We start from the raw sequence: 19,913 nt of genomic DNA, 5'->3' as shown, positions 1-19,913 counted from the left end.
TCACCACGGCCAAAATGGGAATTGTATTACACTGAAAGATATTGGTAAAGAAAGCTGAGGGAGTGGACATACCTGTGCCTGACCTGTCTCACTGCGTCTCACCTGTATGGCATGTTGCTCTGCTCCATGGTGACATCACACTCTTTCAGGTACATCTCCAGTCGTCGTCTCTCCATCAGCCTTCTCGCTGCCTCCAGGATCTGAGACGCCAGCACAGATTCTTCTTTCTCCTTCGTTTCTTTCTTCCCGTCACTCGTCTCTGGTTTCCCAGCATTCCCTCTGTTCACTTTCGGCTTCTTGTTAAAACCGTACAGCTCCTCTACCGAGAACTTCCCTCCTTTTCCTCCCGTCGCTGCCGACCCGCCGGCTGCTCCTGTCGCCGGCAAGCGGCCCGCAAACATGGCTGATCCCGAGGAGATGAACACGAGAGCTAATGCTAACAAAGGAAACCAAACTACAGTCAAGATACAAACCAAACTACAACCAAGATACAAACCAAACTACAGTCAAGATACAAACCAAACTACAGTCAAGATACAAACCAAACTACAACCAAGATACAAACCAAACTACAGCCAAGATACAAACCAAACTACAGCCAAGATACAAACCAAACTACAGTCAAGATACAAACCAAACTACAGTCAAGATACAAACCAAACTACAGTCAAGATACAAACCAAACTACAGTCAAGATACAAACCAAACTACAGCCAAGATACAAACCAAACTACAGTCAAGATACAAACCAAACTACAACCAAGATACAAACCAAACTACAGCCAAGATACAAACCAAACTACAACCAAGATACAAACCAAACTACAGTCAAGATACAAACCAAACTACAGTCAAGATACAAACCAAACTACAGTCAAGATACAAACCAAACTACAGTCAAGATACAAACCAAACTACAGCCAAGATACAAACCAAACTACAGCCAAGATACAAACCAAACTACAGTCAATATACAAACCAAACTACAGCCAAGATACAAACCAAACTACAGCCAAGATACAAACCAAACTACAACCAAGATACAAACCAAACTACAGCCAAGATACAAACCAAACTACAGTCAAGATACAAACCAAACTACAGCCAAGATACAAACCAAACTACAGCCAAGATACAAACCAAACTACAGTCAAGATACAAACCAAACTACAGCCAAGATACAAACCAAACTACAGTCAAGATACAAACCAAACTACAACCAAGATACAAACCAAACTACAGCCAAGATACAAACCAAACTACAGCCAAGATACAAACCAAACTACAGTCAAGATACAAACCAAACTACAGTCAAGATACAAACCAAACTACAGCCAAGATACAAACCAAACTACAGTCAAGATACAAACCAAACTACAACCAAGATACAAACCAAACTACAGCCAAGATACAAACCAAACTACAGCCAAGATACAAACCAAACTACAGTCAAGATACAAACCAAACTACAGTCAAGATACAAACCAAACTACAGTCAAGATACAAACCAAACTACAGCCAAGATACAAACCAAACTACAGCCAAGATACAAACCAAACTACAGTCAATATACAAACCAAACTACAGCCAAGATACAAACCAAACTACAGCCAAGATACAAACCAAACTACAACCAAGATACAAACCAAACTACAGCCAAGATACAAACCAAACTACAGTCAAGATACAAACCAAACTACAGCCAAGATACAAACCAAACTACAGCCAAGATACAAACCAAACTACAGTCAAGATACAAACCAAACTACAGCCAAGATACAAACCAAACTACAGCCAAGATACAAACCAAACTACAACCAAGATACAAACCAAACTACAGTCAAGATACAAACCAAACTACAACCAAGATACAAACCAAACTACAGTCAAGATACAAACCAAACTACAACCAAGATACAAACCAAACTACAACCAAGATACAAACCAAACTACAGCCAAGATACAAACCAAACTACAGTCAAGATACAAACCAAACTACAGTCAAGATACAAACCAAACTACAGCCAAGATACAAACCAAACTACAGTCAAGATACAAACCAAACTACAACCAAGATACAAACCAAACTACAGTCAAGATACAAACCAAACTACAACCAAGATACAAACCAAACTACAACCAAGATACAAACCAAACTACAGTCAAGATACAAACCAAACTACAGCCAAGATACAAACCAAACTACAACCAAGATACAAACCAAACTACAGTCAAGATACAAACCAAACTACAGCCAAGATACAAACCAAACTACAGCAAAGATAGAAACCAAACTACAGCAAAGATACAAACCAAACTACAGCAAAGATACAAACCAAACTACAGTCAAGATACAAACCAAACTACAGCCAAGATACAAACCAAACTACAGCCAAGATACAAACCAAACTACAGTCAAGATACAAACCAAATTACAGTCAAGATACAAACCAAACTACAGCCAAGATACAAACCAAACTACAGTCAAGATACAAACCAAACTACAGTCAAGATACAAACCAAACTACAGCCAAGATACAAACCAAACTACAGCAAAGATACAAACCAAACTACAGCAAAGATACAAACCAAACTACAGCCAAGATACAAACCAAACTACAGCCAAGATACAAACCAAACTACAACCAAGATACAAACCAAACTACAGCCAAGATACAAACCAAACTACAACCAAGATACAAACCAAACTACAGTCAAGATACAAACCAAACTACAGTCAAGATACAAACCAAACTACAGCCAAGATACAAACCAAACTACAGCCAAGATACAAACCAAACTACAGTCAAGATACAAACCAAACTACAGTCAAGATACAAACCAAACTACAGCCAAGATACAAACCAAACTACAGTCAAGATACAAACCAAACTACAGCCAAGATACAAACCAAACTACAGCCACAATACACAATTGAGTTATTAGGTTGTTCTAAAGTTCCTTTGAACTACAACATATCCCTTCAGCCCCTGCAGGAGGTCACACACAAAACAAACACCTTACCTGCTTAGGTGTCTGTCTGTCGTCCGCACTACACCTGTCTGTCTGTCGTCCGCACTACACCTGTCTGTCTGTTGTCCGCACTAAACCTGTCTGTCTGTTGTCCGCACTACATATATTTACTATATTTTAGAGAACTTTATTCTATACTACATCCCACGTCTGTCTGTTTGTTTTCAGCTCACTGTTCACCTTCGTCTGTCTGGTTCTCTGCTGGGGCTCCGATAATAATCCTGTTGGTTTAATCCCACCAATCCAAACTCAGATATCACTTCTGTCTGCCTGTCTGTCTGCCTGTCTGTCTGCCTGTCTGTCTGTATTAAAACGGGTAGCTCCATAATATCAAGCTCTGTGTACAGATGTTAAATATGGCCACTTGCCCAAATCCAAAATTAATCTGACCCTAATCTTTCTCTAACCCACTCACTACTCTGATATGTAGAATAGTTTGAAGTACTCTGAGATCTACTATAATAAAAGATACGCTTAGATGTAGTCTAGTATAAAGTACAGTCAAATATAGGATAGTATAAAGTACTCTTCATTTCTACATGTTGTCTCGTCCTCACTACTTGTCTCACACCTGTTTGAAGGTTCAGACCTGGTCTCATGGTTCAGCTCGGACCAGGTTCAGGTCTTGACATTTTCAAGCATATCTTAAAGACATAAAAACATGGATGACCTGCAACTTCCTGATGTTAAACTCAGACACAACTGAAGTTATTTTACTGGCCCTGAACACCTCAGAGATCAATTATCTGGTGATGTGGTTTCTGTAGATGGCATTGCCCTGGCATCCAACACCACTGTAAAGAATCTCTAGTTATCTTTGACCCAGACTTGTCCTTTAACTCCACGTTAAGCAAATCTCAAGGATTGCATTTTTTCATCTACGTAACATTTCAAAAATCAGACACATCTTGTCTCAAAAAGATGCAGAAAAGCTGGTTAACACGTTTGTTACTTCCAGACTAGATTACTGCAACTCCTTATTATCAGGCTGCTCTAATAAGTCTCTTAAATCCCTCCAGTTGATCCAGAATGCTGCAGCTCGTGTACTCACAAAAACTAAGAAAAGAGATCACATGACTCCTGTATTAGCTGCTCTGCACTGGCTCCCTGTAAAATCAAGAATCACATTTAAAATTCTCCTCCTCACCTACAAAGCCTTGATTGGTGATGCACCATCATATCTTAAGGAGCTTGTAGTACCATATTGCCCCACTAGAGAGCTGCGCTCACTAAATGTGCGGCTACTTGTGGTTCCTAGAGTCCTAAAAAGTAGGATGGGAGCAAGAGCCTTCAGTTATCAAGCTCCTCTTTTATGGAACCAGCTTCCACTTTCAGTCCAGGAGGCAGACACAGTCACCTCATTTAAGAATAGACTTAAGACTTTCCTCTTTAATAGTGCTTATAGTTAGGGCTGAATCAGGTTTGCCTTATGTTTATGTAACTCTGTTCATCTGGTCACATGACATCTATTCTTCTGTCCATCCGGGGAGAGGGATCCTCCTCTGTTGCTCTCCTGAAGGTTTCTTCCCTTTTTTCCCTGTCAAAGGTTATTTTTGGGGAGTTTTTCCTGATCCGATGTGAGGTCAAAGGTCAGGGATGTCTATGTGTACAGATTGTAAAGCCCTCTGAGGGGAGGTTGTGATTTGTGATATTGGGCTATACAACATAAACTGGGAACACTTCGTCCTCACAGATCCAGACAGAGCGGTGGGCTGTGTGTGGCTGCTGGTTGGCAGTATGTTTTTCAGTGGGATTACAGATTATATCACCACAGGGATTAGACACACATCTGTACTGGACAGATGTGTGTGTAGTTAGGTTTAGTGTGTGTGTGTGTGTGTGTGTGTGTGTGTATTAATCTGCTTGTCTCACTGACTTCACACTAATATTCCATGATTATCCTGAATATGAAACCTGTCCAGGTGAACCCTCCCTATAGGATAGGATGAGCAGTTTGGATAATGGAATGAACAACGTTTGAATTAAAGTTTGAACGTCTTCAAGATAGAAAAGTGTCCGTTTGTCGCTTCAGATTGAAAACACATATTTATAAAGAAGAACCAGGATGTTCTCTCACAAACAAGAAGTCTCACTCCTTTCTTTTCGTTTCTCTCCAAACTAAACGACGAACTGATGTTCTGAGCCTGCTGAAGGACAAACATCACATGTGAAGTTCAAACAGGTTGACACAGGAAGAGGCGGGGCTTCACTTCTCGATGAGCCTTGTAGCCTGTTTACGCTCATGTAGCGCCCCACCACTCTCCAGTAGGTCTAATGGTGGGGTGGTTGGGTTCTTTTCTTTAAAAAAGGTAGCTACCCGAAGGTTTACCTGTCATTGGAATAATTGATTGATTAAATGATTGACCATATTAGACGTTAAAAGACCACAGACAACAGCTTTTGCTTAAAAAACAATCGGTTTACTGATTAAATAATATCTACACTTTCGAAACTTCTCAAAACAAGTCCTTAACATGTGAACTGTTACAAACTTAATTGTAAATAATTGGCCCACACACACTCACACACACTGCAGGCCTGTGCAGCTCCGGTAGCGCCCTGTGTCCTCAGTCTGTAGTGTGTCCTCAGTCTGTAGTGTGTCCTCAGTCTGTAGTGTGTCCTCAGTCTGTAATGTGTCCTCAGTCTGTAGTGTGTCCTCGGTCTGTAATGTGTCCTCAGTCTGTAGTGTGTCCTCAGTCTGTAATGTGTCCTCAGTCTGTAGTGTGTCCTCGGTCTGTAATGTGTCCTTAGTCTGTAGTGTGTCCTCGGTCTGTAGTGTGTCCTTAGTCTGTAATGTGTCCTCAGTCTGTAATGTGACCTTAGTCTGTAGTGTGTCCTCAGTCTGTCCTCAGTCTGTAGCGTGTCCTCAGTCTGTAATGTGACCTCAGTCTGTAATGTGTCTTCAGTCTGTCCTCAGTCTGTAGTGTGTCCTCAGTCCGTAATGTGACCTTAGTCTGTAATGTGTCCTCAGTCTGTCCTCAGTCTGTAATGTGACCTTAGTCTGTAATGTGTCCTCAGTCTGTCCTCAGTCTGTAGCGTGTCCTCAGTCTGTAGTGTGTCCTCAGTCTGTAATGTGACCTCAGTCTGTAATGTGTCTTCAGTCTGTCCTCAGTCTGTAATGTGACCTTAGTCTGTAATGTGTCCTCAGTCTGTCCTCAGTCTGTAGCGTGTCCTCAGTCTGTAGTGTGTCCTCAGTCTGTAATGTGACCTCAGTCTGTAATGTGTCCTCAGTCTGTAATGTGTCCTCAGTCTGCAGTGTGTCCTCAGTCTGTAATGTGACCTTAGTCTGCAGTGTGTCCTCAGTCTGTAGCGTGTCCTCAGTCTGTAATGTGACCTCAGTCTGCAGTGTGTCCTCAGTCTGTAATGTGTCCTCAGTATGTAATGTGACCTTAGTCTGTAATGTGTCCTCAGTCTGTAATGTGACCTTAGTCTGTAATGTGTCCTCAGTCTGCAGTGTGTCCTCAGTCTGTAATGTGTCCTCAGTCTGTAGTGTGTCCTCAGTCTGTAATGTGTCCTCAGTCTGTAATGTGACCTCAGTCTGTAGTGTGTCCTCAGTCTGCAGTGTGTCCTCAGTCTGTAATGTGACCTCAGTCTGTAATGTGTCCTCAGTCTGTAGTGTGTCCTCAGTCTGCAGTGTGTCCTCAGTCTGTAGTGTGTCCTCAGTCTGTAGTGTGTCCTCAGTCTGTAATGTGTCCTCAGTCTGTAGTGTGTCCTCAGTCTGTAATGTGTCCTCAGTCTGTAGTGTGTCCTCAGTCTGTAATGTGTCCTCAGTCTGTAATGTGACCTTAGTCTGTAATGTGTCCTCAGTCTGTAATGTGTCCTCAGTCTGCAGTGTGTCCTCAGTCTGCAGTGTGTCCTCAGTCTGTAATGTGTCCTCAGTCTGTAATGTGTCCTCAGTCTGTAATGTGTCCTCAGTCTGTAGTGTGTCCTCAGTCTGTAATGTGTCCTCAGTCTGTAGTGTGTCCTCAGTCTGTAATGTGACCTTAGTCTGTAGTGTGTCCTCAGTCTGTAATGTGACCTTAGTCTGTAATGTGTCCTCAGTCTGTAATGTGTCCTCAGTCTGTAATGTGTCCTCAGTCTGTAGTGTGTCCTCAGTCTGTAATGTGACCTTAGTCTGTAATGTGTCCTCAGTCTGTAATGTGTCCTCAGTCTGTAATGTGTCCTCAGTCTGTAGTGTGTCCTCAGTCTGTAGCGTGTCCTCAGTCTGTAGTGTGTCCTCAGTCTGTAGCGTGTCCTCAGTCTGTAGCGTGTCCTCAGTCTGTAGTGTGTCCTCAGTCTGTAGTGTGTCCTCAGTCTGTAATGTGTCCTCAGTCTGTAGTGTGTCCTCAGTCTGTAGCGTGTCCTCAGTCTGTAGCGTGTCCTCAGTCTGTAATGTGACCTCAGTCTGTAATGTGTCCTCAGTCTGTCCTCAGTCTGTAGCGTGTCCTCAGTCTGTAATGTGTCCTCAGTCTGTAGTGTGTCCTCAGTCTGTAGCGTGTCCTCAGTCTGTAGTGTGTCCTCAGTCTGTAATGTGTCCTCAGTCTGTCCTCAGTCTGTAGCGTGTCCTCAGTCTGTAGTGTCCTCAGTCTGCAGTGTGTCCTCAGTCTGTAATGTGACCTCAGTCTGTAATGTGTCCTCAGTCTGTAGTCTGTCCTCAGTCTGTAATGTGACCTCAGTCTGTCCTCAGTCTGTAATCTGTCCTCAGTGTGTCCTCAGTCTGTAATGTGTCCTCAGTCTGTAGCGTGTCCTCAGTCTGTAATGTGACCTCAGTCTGTAATGTGACCTCAGTCTGTCCTCAGTCTGTAATCTGTCCTCAGTCTGTCCTCAGTCTGTAATGTGACCTCAGTCTGTCCTCAGTCTGTAATCTGTCCTCAGTCTGTAGCGTGTCCTCAGTCTGTAATGTGTCCTCAGTTCTCGATGGAGGAGCTGAAGGAGCTGCTAGTGTCCTGCATGGGGTGGAGGTGTTGTCCATCAGGGATGAGAGCTTAGCCATCAGCCTCTTGTCTCTCACCACCTCCACCGTACCCAGTGGACACCAGCACCCTGCTGGCCATCTTCAGTTAGTTCAGTCTCTTCCTGTCAGCTGTGGAGATGCTGCTGCTCCAGAGTCAAAGAAGGTCTTCAGGAGTGCTCCCTGACCTCCTGAAGACCGAGGTCTCCTCAGCAGATAGTCTACTGTCCCTTGTTATAGAGCATGTGTGTGGTCAGACCTTTATTGTTCAGGTGAACACCCAGGTACTTATAACACCTCACAATCTCAATGTCTTCAAGTCACGTCACAGTTCCTGTAATTATGAAACATTTACAGAAGGGTTCAGCCGTGTGATGTTAGTGACATGAGCTAAGGTTAGCATGACCAGCTCATTGGCTGCGAGGCAATCTCACTGTGGCGAAACAGGAAGCTAGGACACAGGAGGCTAGGACACAGGAGGCTAGGACACAGGAAGCTAGGACAGAGGAGGCTAGGACACAGGAAGCTAGGACACAGGAGGCTAGGACAGAGGAGGCTAGGACACAGGAGGCTAGGACACAGGAAGCTAGGACACAGGAGGCTAGGACACAGGAGGCTAGGACAGAGGAGGCTAGGACACAGGAGGCTAGGACAGAGGAGGCTAGGACACAGGAGGCTAGGACAGAGGAAGCTAGGACACAGGAGGCTAGGACAGAGGAAGCTAGGACACAGGAGGCTAGGACGGAGGAAGCTAGGACACAGGAGGCTAGGACACAGGAAGCTAGGACACAGGAAGCTAGGACACAGGAGGCTAGGACAGAGGAAGCTCGGACAGAGAGACAGTTGAGGAGAAGACAAGACACGCTGGTTTCAAAAACAGGAAATGTAGAGAACAAAGTGTTTCAAATAAAGGAGAGAGTGAGACCTCCTGTCTGTCTGAACATGAACATAATACGACGGCCGGCCAGCAGGAGGCGACGTGTTCTCTGAAATAAAGACAAGATGGCAGCATCGTGTTCACACGTTTAATCCAACGTTCACAATAAATATTAGGTCACTGTGTGTGTGTGTGTGCGCGCGAGTTTGTCTATCAGGCGGCACGGGGACTGTAGAACGGGAGCCCTCTGATGAACGAGTCCAGGCGACTGCTGAACAACTCGCTGTCCAAACTGTGACCCAACACACAGACGGGGTTCTTCACGATGTACTCCACATACAGCTGATGGGGGGGCACAAAACATATAGATAGTATCATAATTCAGCCTCGAAAAATAAACAACGTGTGTGTGTGTGTGTGTGTATATATATATATATATATATATATATATATATATATATATATATATATATATATATATATGTCTATATATATATATATATATATATATATATATATATATATGTACACACACACACATACATGTGTGTGTGTACATGCGTGTGTGTCTCACATTGCTGTAGATGCTCTGCAGCGTGTCTCGCCCGTTGGGGACAGACAGGTCCGTGTTCATCACAAACCGAAGTCCACTGGGAGTCTCGTAGTAGTGGAGCCGGTACTTACTGGTCTGGAAGGACAGGAAGCCATCCTTCCTGAGGACAGACAGTTAAGGACCACAGACAGGCTGCTGAGGACCACAGACAGGCTGCTGAGGACCACAGACAGGCTGCTGAGGACCACAAACAGGCTGCTGAGGACCACAGACAGGCTGCTGAGGACCACAGACAGGCTGCTGAGGACCACAAACAGGCTGCTGAGGACCACAGACAGGCTGCTGAGGACCACAAACAGGCTGATGAGGACCACAGACAGGCTGCTGAGGACTACAGACAGGCTGCTGAGGACTACAGACAGGCTGATGAGGACCACAGACAGGCTGCTGAGGACCACAAACAGGCTGCTGAGGACTACAGACAGGCTGATGAGGACCACAAACAGGCTGATGAGGACTACAGACAGGCTGCTGAGGACCACAGACAGGCTGCTGAGGACCACAGACAGGCTGCTGAGGACCACAAACAGGCTGCTGAGGACCACAGACAGGCTGATGAGGACCACAAACAGGCTGATGAGGACCACAGACAGGCTGCTGAGGACTACAGACAGGCTGCTGAGGACTACAGACAGGCTGATGAGGACCACAGACAGGCTGCTGAGGACCACAAACAGGCTGCTGAGGACTACAGACAGGCTGATGAGGACCACAAACAGGCTGATGAGGACTACAGACAGGCTGCTGAGGACCACAGACAGGCTGATGAGGACTACAGACAGGCTGATGAGGACCACAAACAGGCTGATGAGGACCACAGACAGGCTGATGAGGACTACAGACAGGCTGCTGAGGACTACAGACAGGCTGATGAGGACCACAGACAGGCTGCTGAGGACCACAAACAGGCTGCTGAGGACCACAGACAGGCTGATGAGGACTACAGACAGGCTGATGAGGACCACAAACAGGCTGCTGAGGACCACAGACAGGCTGATGAGGACTACAGACAGGCTGATGAGGACCACAAACAGGCTGCTGAGGACCACAGACAGACAGGCTGATGAGGACTACAGACAGGCTGATGAGGACCACAAACAGGCTGCTGAGGACCACAGACAGACAGGCTGATGAGGACCACAGACAGGCTGCTGAGGACCACAAACAGGCTGATGAGGACCACAGACAGGCTGATGAGGACTACAGACAGGCTGATGAGGACTACAGACAGGCTGCTGAGGACCACAAACAGGCTGATGAGGACCACAGACAGGCTGATGAGGACTACAGACAGGCTGCTGAGGACTACAGACAGGCTGATGAGGACCACAGACAGGCTGCTGAGGACCACAAACAGGCTGCTGAGGACCACAGACAGGCTGATGAGGACTACAGACAGGCTGATGAGGACTACAGACAGGCTGCTGAGGACCACAGACAGGCTGATGAGGACTACAGACAGGCTGCTGAGGACCACAAACAGGCTGATGAGGACCACAGACAGGCTGATGAGGACTACAGACAGGCTGCTGAGGACTACAGACAGGCTGATGAGGACTACAGACAGACAGGCTGATGAGGACCACAAACAGACAGGCTGATGAGGACCACAGACAAACAGGCTGATGAGGACCACAGACAGGCTGCTGAGGACTACAGACAGGCTGATGAGGACCACAGACAGACTGATGAGGACCACAGACAGACAGGCTGATGAGGACCACAGACAGGCTGATGAGGACCACAGACAGGCTGATGAGGACCACAGACAGGCTGCTGGTAAGGATACATGTCCAGAGGAGACATCTTACTGACGAATGAGCGGATGGAGAAGAGCATCCCGTACATCAGCTTAAACTCCTGCACAGACAGACAGGTAAACAGACAGGTCGATAGACAGACAGGTAGATAGGCAGACAGGTTCACGTCATTGTGCCTGTCTCACCTCCTCCTTGGAGATGCCGGCCTGCTTCTTCCGGTTCCACTCGTTATAAAACAGGCAGCTGCCGTTGCGGTCGAAGATGTACAAGTTATGGACGGTCATCTGTAATAAAGCGCACGTGTCAGCGTCACGTGGGAGCCGAACTCACGAGCACCTCCGAGAGAACATAAACAACGCGTTGAAGAATGTTTTTTGTTATTTACTCATTGTTAAATGTCCGAGTTGAATTACATGGTTCAAACAGACAGAACTTATTTAAAAATTATGTAAAGGAAACATATTTAATATCTCGTTAAAAACAAACGAACTCAATTCAGTCTTTAAAGTGAGATTTATGAGACATTTAAGGAAGCGGCCGCAGTGTTTACCTTCTTTTCCTGTTTCCTGCCGCGCTCAGGACCCCGCTGGAGGGCTGTCCGCATCCGCGCCTGAACAAAACAGTTTTTTTTGCCTGAGTTTTATACATTTACATTTGACCTTAAAGTGAAGATAAAGAACCACGCGTTGAACTCTCTAATGACGATGAATGATGATGATGATGATGATGATGGTGCTCTGCTTTAGTTTGAACTCAAACGTGGCGCTGAACGTTTAAAACTCCGCCGGACTGTAAATCACGAATCACAGTACAAGATGGCGGCCGCAACAATGATGCCGCTCTTCGGACAGCAGATGTCTTCTCAAAGCGAGCTGGTCCCGGACTGGACCAGCCAGGAAGTCAGCACCGGGGTGAGTATGCGGACTAGACCGGACCCGGTTTTGTTTCTGTGGAGAGTTTTAGAGCAGAACAGCGTCTGAATGAGACTGCAGTTCTTCAGCTGGGAGCTAAGGGTGGCTAATGCTAACCGGACCGGAATATTTGTATACAAGTGACCGGGGTTGGAACCTGTTAAACTGCTACCGGTGTCCGATAATGTACTCCTTGTGTTAACATGTCTGTCCTCAGACCACCATCATGGCGGTGGAGTATGATGGAGGAGTGGTGATCGGTGCCGACTCACGCACCACCACCGGGTAAGCGCGCGCGTGTGCGTGCTTTCAGATTACTAACACTGAGTGACACGCATTTAAACCCGTCTGTCTCTTTACCTGTCTCTCTCTCTCAGAGCTTACATCGCCAATAGAGTAACAGACAAACTGACACCGATCCATGACCGGATCTTCTGCTGCAGGTCAGTCTTCTTGTTCCTCTTCCTCCCTTCCACTTCCTCCTATTTCCTCCTCTTTCCTCCCACTTCCTCCTCTTTCCTCTTCCCCTTCCTCCTCTTCCCTTCCACTTCCTCCTCTTACCTTCCACTTCCTCCTCTTACCTTCCACTTCCTCCTCTTACCTTCCACTTCCTCCTCTTACCTTCCACTTCCTCCTCTTACCTTCCACTTCCTCCTCTTACCTTCCACTTCCTCCTCTTCCCTTCCACTTCCTCCTCTTACCGTCCACTTCCTCCTCTTACCTTCCCCTTCCTCCTCTTCCCTTCCTCCTCTTCCCTTCCCCTTCCACTTCCTCCTCTTACCTTCCTCCTCTTCCTCTTCCACTTCCTCCTCTTACCTTCCACTTCCCTTCCTCCTCTTCCCTTCCACTTCCTCCTCTTACCTTCCACTTCCTCCTCTTCCTCTTCCTCCTCTTACCTTCCACTTCCTCGTCTTACCTTCCACTTCCCTTCCTCCTCTTCCCTTCCACTTCCTCCTCTTCCCTTCCACTTCCTCCTCTTCCCTTCCCCTTCCTCCTCTTCCCTTCCACTTCCTCCTCTTACCCTTCCACTTCCTCCTCTTCCCTTCCACTTCCTCCTCTTTCCTTCCACGTCCTCCCCTTGTTACCACTGAGTCCAGAACACATGGGCCTTTATAGGCATGGGGACCCCTAACCCTGATGACCTCATGTGTTTACAGGTCTGGGTCAGCTGCTGACACTCAGGCCATTGCTGATGTGGTCACCTACCAGCTGGGCTTCCACAGGTAACAGACCCCAAGCTGTTTGATTGACAGTCCCAGCCTCCAGTCAGCTGTTGCTAACATTATACCTGCATGTGGTCCCGCCCCCAGCATCGAGCTGGACGAGCCCCCATTGGTGGAGACTGCTGCCAATTTGTTCAGAGCTAGCTGCTACCGCTACAGAGAGGAGCTGACTGCTGGGATCCTGGTGGCCGGCTGGGACCGCCGGAAGGGGGGGCAGGTACTACTGCTACATGTACTGCTACTGCTGCTACATGTACTGCTACTGCTAGGGCAGCTACATGTGCTGCTACATGTAGCAGTCATAGTAGTACTACTAGTCCTACATGTACTGCTAGGGCTGCTACATGTACTAGTCCTACATGTAGTACTACGGCTGCTACATGTAGTTCTAGTCCTACATGTGTGTACATGTACACAAAAACCGCTCTCCAGTCATGGTTTTCTTCACGTTTCAAACGTTGTTAATAACGTGGCTCACCTGTCCAGGTGTACTGCGTTCCTATTGGTGGGATGCTGGTGAGGCAGCCGGTGTCGGTGGGCGGCAGCGGCAGCTCCTACATCTACGGCTTCATGGACTCTAACTACAAACCCAACATGACCAAGGACCAGTGTCTGGAGCTCACCGCTGCAGGTACGCACTGCTGCAAGGCATGCTGGGAGTCGGGTGTCTACTGTCTGTGACTCTGTCCTACCTGTCTGTCTCTCAGCTGTAGCTCTGGCGATGGAGAGAGACGGCTCCAGCGGTGGTGTGGTGAGACTGGCGAGCATCTCGGAGGATGGAGTGGAGAGACGGGTCATTCTGGGGAACCAGCTGCCCAAGTGCTCAACTCACTGAACACACACACACACACACACTTTTCACCATTTTGTGCTGTCAATAAAGTTTTCAGTCCGGCTTCGTCGTCCTGCTCTTCTGTTCTCCTTAACGTTAGCGTAGCACAAAGACTAGCCGTGTTGGAGTCTGTCAATCATAAGCGCCTCTGAATAAAAGGGATGTTGATCAACCAGTTCCCTTTCTGTCCAGCAGGCGGAGCGTCGTTGAAGATTCTAAGACTTAATTAAAAAAAGTAGATCTAAAGGATGTTAACAAAATAGAATTATACAACAGTATCAAGAATTTAATATACACAAATAAGATTATAATTAATATAGTAAATTTAAAGAAATGTATAACTCAATTCATAAAGAATATAATGTAAAAAAAAACTTCCAAAAACAATATATATATTTAAAGTACATTTTTATATAAATCTTATCTTCCAAACCAACTGGGTTTTCTTTTTAGAAAACACGCATGCACTATTTTGGCTTTAATTTCTCTTCTGGAACATTAACTTAGGTTTTAAGATCAGGGCAATAACAATTATAATACTAACAAGAACAGTGCATCTGAGCTGTGTCCACTGACTTCTGGGACTTCCTGTATCTTGCTGAGTATATTCTTTAAAGAGGTTTCTCTGCTATATTACTACTGTATCTGCTGTATTTAGTTCTACTAGAATGCTAGTCTGTACTGTCTTTCTAATTTGAACATTTTGAGCTGCGATTTCTTGCTTTTTTACACAAGTGACTGAAAAGTCAACCAAACCAGCTAGGATTTCAGTATTTGCTCTGTAATCCAAATCTACTAGGGACTAAACTTTATTCTACTTTTTACCTTGAGGTAAACTGATCTTTGTCCTTAATCAGTTTGGCAAGAATTTCACATTCTAGCAAACTGAGACTTCACTGTTAGCAATGAATCCCCTGTTTACCAGTATCGATCACTGAGTGGGCAATTCCTTCAACGACCTGTGGGCGGGCTCGACACAGCTGTAACCAATTACCGCCAACTCGGGTGTATAACCAGGTTGGGGCTTGTAGCGTCAGGGAAGACTCCTCGTATGGAGACTCGGAGGATAAAGACCCAGGAGTCTTTCGTTGGAGTCTTTGGTTGGAGTCAAGACTCGTAGGATAAAGACCTAGGAGTCTTTCGTGGGAGTCAAGACTCGGAGGATAAAGACCTAGGAGTCTTTCGTGGGAGTCAAGACTCGGAGGATAAAGACCTAGGAGTCTTTCGTTGGAGTCTTTGGTTGGAGTCAAGACTCGGAGGATAAAGACCTAGGAGTCTTTCGTTGGAGTCAAGACTCGTAGGATAAAGACATAGGAGTCTTTCGTGGGAGTCAAGACTCGGAGGATAAAGACCTAGGAGTCTTTGGTTGGAGTCAAGACTCGTAGGATAAAGACCTAGGAGTCTTTCGTGGGAGTCAAGACTCGGAGGATAAAGACCTAGGAGTCTTTCGTTGGAGTCAAGACTCGTAGGATAAAGACCTAGGAGTCTTTGGTTGGAGTCAAGACTCGGAGGATAAAGACCTAGGAGTCTTTCGTTGGAGTCAAGACTCGTAGGATAAAGACCTAGGAGTCTTTCGTGGGAGTCAAGACTCGGAGGATAAAGACCTAGGAGTCTTTCGTGGGAGTCTTCGGTGGTGGCTGAGGGCGGCTGAGTAAACATTTCCGTGTGATGTGTTTTTTTCCATACCTGTGTGCACATCTATTCGTAGATACTAGAGACCGCGGACTCGTTCACACATGCATCAAAATCCTTCCTCTCCTATTTATCCCACCCGCAACACACAGACCCAGCACCTCGTCACTGGGGGCCTCTGGAACTGCCAGTCAGACAAGGCGGACTTCATCTCTGGCTTCGCTATCAAGCAATCGCTGGACTTCCTGGCTCTCACTGAGACCTGGATCACATCAGACAACATCAACCCCTGCTACTCTCTCCTCGGCCTTCTCCTTCAGCCACACACCCAGACCCTCTGGTCAAGGTGGTGGTTCAGGTCTACTCATCTCACCCAAATGGAGTTTTGCTCTCTACCCGCTTCCATTATTTACCCCACTGTCACTGACGGTTACTCATCCGGTTCAACTAACCATTGTCGTTCTCTACCGTCCTCATGGTTCCTTTGGAGACTTCTTGGAAGAACTAGACGTCCTCCTATCAAACTTCCCAGAAAACTGCCCCCCGCTCATCCTTCTGGGTGACTTTACCATCCAGACAGAGAAGTCATGTGACCTGCTACTCTTCCTGTCTTCCTTTGCTCTCTCTCTCAGTCCTTCCCCTCCTACTCACAAAGCTGGACACCACCTTGACTATATGCTCACCAGAAACTGCTCTACATCTAACCTCACTGTAACTCCACTTCCTGTCTCTGACCACTTCTTCATCTCGTACTCTCTCCCACTCTTTGGAACTGACAACCCTCCCACAACGGACTCTGCACCTGTCCGTCACAACATCCACACCCTCTCTCTCTCTCTCTCCCTCTCCCCCTTTCTCCCTCTCTCTCCCTCTCACCCTCTCACCCTCCACTCTGGCCTCCTCTGTTCTGTCAGCCCTCCCTTCAACCGATTCCTTTGCACTCATGCAGCCTAACTTTGCCACTGACACTCTTCTCTCTACGCTGTTGTCCTCTCTTGATTATCTCTGTCCTCTTAGGACTCTAAAGGTCCTCAAGTCCTCTTACGACTCGAAAGGTCCTCAAGTCCTCTCCGGCTCCGTGGCTGTCCGAACCGGTGCGCTCCGAGAGAGCCACAATGCGAGCATCGGAAAGGAAATGGCGAAAATCCAAACACGCCAGCGACCTGCTCGCCTATCAATCTCTTCTCTCCTCCTTCTCTGCGTCCATCTCTGCAGCCAAAAGTCTGTTCTATCAATCCAGAATCGAATCCTCTTTATCTAACCCCAAAAAGCTCCAACCTCCTTGACCCCCCTGGTCCCCCCCCTCCCTCCACCCTTCTACCAAGCCACTTTGTTGACTACTTTACAAAAAAGATAGACAACATACGCTCTTCATTTACTAATCCATCTTCCTCAACTACACCTCCAGTAACTTCACCTTCTTCCCCCTTGTTTTCCTCTTTTATCCCCCTGTCTCCTAATCAAGTTCTTACCTTGGTAACCTCTGACCCCCCAACCACCTGCCCCCTTGACCCCATCCCTTCTCACCTTCTCCAGTCCATTGCTCCGGACCTTCTTCCCTTTCTCACCCATCTTATTAACACCTCCCTCTCAACCGGCTGTTTCCCCAACTCTCTGAAGGAGGCGGAGTCAACCCTCTCCTGAAGAAACCCACTCTGGACCCATCTGAAGTCAACAACTACAGACCTGAAGTCAACAACTACAGACCTGAAGTCAACAACCACAGACCTGAAGTCAATAACTACAGACCTGAAATCAACAACTACAGACCTAAAGTCAACAACTACAGACCTGAAGTCAACAACTACAGACCTGAAGTCAACAACCACAGACCTGAAGTCAACAACTACAGACCTGAAGTCAATAACTACAGACCTGTCTCTCTCCTCCCCTTCCTTTCCAAAACTCTAGAGCGAGCTATCTTTAACCAAGTCTCCTCCTTTCTTCACTGTAACAACCTTCTAGACCCCCACCAGTCTGGATTCAAGACCACTCAACAGAGACTGCCCTCCTTGCTGTCTCTGAGCAGCTTCACACTGCTAGAGCAGCCTCTCTCTCCTCTGTCCTCATCCTTCACACTAGAGCAGCCTCTCTCTCCTCTGTCCTTATCCTTCACACTAGAGCAGCCTCTCTCTCCTCTGTCCTCATCCTTCACACTAGAGCAGCCTCTCTCTCCTCTGTCCTTATCCTTCACACTAGAGCATCCTCTCTCCTCTGTCCTTATCCTTCACACTAGAGCAGCCTCTCTCTCCTCTGTCCTCATCCTTCACACTAGAGCATCCTCTCTCTCCTCTGTCCTCATCCTTCACACTAGAGCAGCCTCTCTCTCCTCTGTCCTTATCCTTCACACTAGAGCATCCTCTCTCCTCTGTCCTCATCCTTCACACTAGAGCAGCCTCTCTCTCCTCTGTCCTTATCCTTCACACTAGAGCAGCCTCTCTCTCCTCTGTCCTTATCCTTCACACTAGAGCAGCCTCTCTCTCCTCTGTCCTCATCCTTCACACTAGAGCAGCCTCTCTCTCCTCTGTCCTTATCCTTCACACTAGAGCATCCTCTCTCTCCTCTGTCCTTATCCTTCACACTAGAGCAGCCTCTCTCTCCTCTGTCCTTATCCTTCACACTAGAGCAGCCTCTCTCTCCTCTGTCCTCATCCTTCACACTAGAGCAGCCTCTCTCTCCTCTGTCCTTATCCTTCACACTAGAGCATCCTCTCTCCTCTGTCCTTATCCTTCACACTAGAGCATCCTCTCTCTCCTCTGTCCTTATCCTTCACACTAGAGCAGCCTCTCTCTCCTCTGTCCTTATCCTTCACACTAGAGCAGCCTCTCTCTCCTCTGTCCTTATCCTTCACACTAGAGCAGCCTCTCTCTCCTCTGTCCTTATCCTTCACACTAGAGCAGCCTCTCTCTCCTCTGTCCTTATCCTTCACACTAGAGCAGCCTCTCTCTCCTCTGTCCTTATCCTTCACACTAGAGCAGCCTCTCTCTCCTCTGTCCTCATCCTTCACACTAGAGCAGCCTCTCTCTCCTCTGTCCTTATCCTCACCGACCGCTCTTACCGGGTAACCTGGAGAGGATCTGTGTCTGAGCCTTGTCCTCTGACTACTGGGGTCCCTCAGGGTTCAGTACTTGGTCCTCTTCTCTTCTCTCTGTACACCAACTCTCTTCGCTCTGTTATTCTCTCTCATGGCTTCACCTACCACAGCTATGCTGACGACACCCAACTGATCCTCTCGTTTCCCCAATCTGAAACATGGGTAGCAGCACGAATCTCTGCCTGTCTGACTGACATCTCTCAGTGGATGTCTGTCTGACATCTCTCAGTGGATGTCTGACTGACATCTCTCAGTGGATGTCTGATTGACATCTCTCAGTGGATGTCTGACTGACATCTCTCAGTGGATGTCTGTCTGACATCTCTCAGTGGATGTCTGACTGACATCTCTCAGTGGATGTCTGACTGACATCTCTCAGTGGATGTCTGATTGACATCTCTCAGTGGATGTCTGTCTGACATCTCTCAGTGGATGTCTGACTGACATCTCTCAGTGGATGTCTGACTGACATCTCTCAGTGGATGTCTGTCTGACATCTCTCAGTGGATGTCTGACTGACATCTCTCAGTGGATGTCTGATTGACATCTCTCAGTGGATGTCTGATTGACATCTCTCAGTGGATGTCTGACTGACATCTCTCAGTGGATGTCTGTCTGACATCTCTCAGTGGATGTCTGACTGACATCTCTCAGTGGATGTCTGATTGACATCTCTCAGTGGATGTCTGATTGACATCTCTCAGTGGATGTCTGTCTGACATCTCTCAGTGGATGTCTGACTGACATCTCTCAGTGGATGTCTGTCTGACATCTCTCAGTGGATGTCTGACTGACATCTCTCAGTGGATGTCTGATTGACATCTCTCAGTGGATGTCTGATTGACATCTCTCAGTGGATGTCTGATTGACATCTCTCAGTGGATGTCTGACTGACATCTCTCAGTGGATGTCTGACTGACATCTCTCAGTGGATGTCTGACTGACATCTCTCAGTGGATGTCTGACTGACATCTCTCAGTGGATGTCTGATTGACATCTCTCAGTGGA

The 19,913-nt window shown here is 46.9% G+C and overlaps 3 protein-coding genes across 6 annotated transcripts in view; 1 reads left to right on the top strand and 2 right to left on the bottom strand.

The window, feature by feature from the left end:
* The window catches only part of LOC117748076 (voltage-gated potassium channel subunit beta-2-like), a 33,579-nt gene extending 33,178 nt beyond the window's left edge, over window positions 1-401 (bottom strand). Inside the window, exon 1 of the mRNA XM_034557699.1 lies at window positions 103-401. Within this exon, the coding sequence (XP_034413590.1) occupies window positions 103-401 (299 nt within the window). The remainder of the gene's footprint in view (window positions 1-102) is intronic.
* An 8,573-nt stretch (window positions 402-8,974) lies between these two features.
* On the bottom strand, window positions 8,975-12,604 carry trappc1 (trafficking protein particle complex 1). 3 transcript variants are annotated; one of them, XM_034557486.1, is made up of 6 exons: window positions 12,485-12,604; window positions 11,764-11,823; window positions 11,399-11,497; window positions 11,243-11,313; window positions 9,415-9,553; window positions 8,975-9,182 (listed from the first exon to the last, which is right to left on the bottom strand). In XM_034557486.1, exons 1-6 carry the CDS (start codon window positions 12,545-12,547, stop codon window positions 9,054-9,056), a joined length of 561 nt encoding a protein of 186 aa, XP_034413377.1. In that variant the 5' UTR covers window positions 12,548-12,604; the 3' UTR covers window positions 8,975-9,053. The 3 variants fall into 3 exon arrangements, with proteins under 3 accessions (XP_034413377.1, XP_034413378.1, XP_034413379.1); XM_034557487.1 differs by lacking the exon at window positions 12,485-12,604 and having other exon boundaries at window positions 11,399-11,549; window positions 11,764-11,781; XM_034557488.1 differs by lacking the exons at window positions 11,764-11,823; window positions 12,485-12,604 and adding an exon at window positions 11,599-11,757.
* On the top strand, window positions 11,822-14,242 carry psmb6 (proteasome 20S subunit beta 6). Of its 2 annotated transcripts, XM_034557483.1 has the most exons (7): window positions 11,827-12,124; window positions 12,342-12,409; window positions 12,502-12,567; window positions 13,282-13,347; window positions 13,435-13,564; window positions 13,834-13,978; window positions 14,055-14,242. In XM_034557483.1, the coding sequence occupies exons 1-7, from the start codon at window positions 12,029-12,031 to the stop codon at window positions 14,180-14,182; spliced, it is 699 nt and encodes a 232-aa protein (XP_034413374.1). In that variant the 5' UTR covers window positions 11,827-12,028; the 3' UTR covers window positions 14,183-14,242. The 2 variants fall into 2 exon arrangements, with proteins under 2 accessions (XP_034413376.1, XP_034413374.1); XM_034557485.1 differs by lacking the exon at window positions 12,502-12,567 and having other exon boundaries at window positions 11,822-12,124.
* The last annotated feature ends 5,671 nt before the right edge of the window (window positions 14,243-19,913 follow it).

This window comes from Cyclopterus lumpus, chromosome 18 (assembly GCF_009769545.1).
Source record: "Cyclopterus lumpus isolate fCycLum1 chromosome 18, fCycLum1.pri, whole genome shotgun sequence".
NCBI classification, from domain to species: Eukaryota; Metazoa; Chordata; class Actinopteri; order Perciformes; family Cyclopteridae; genus Cyclopterus; species Cyclopterus lumpus.
The sequence above is the reverse complement of the archived record's forward strand: the minus strand, read 5'-3'. Positions and strand labels throughout refer to the sequence as shown.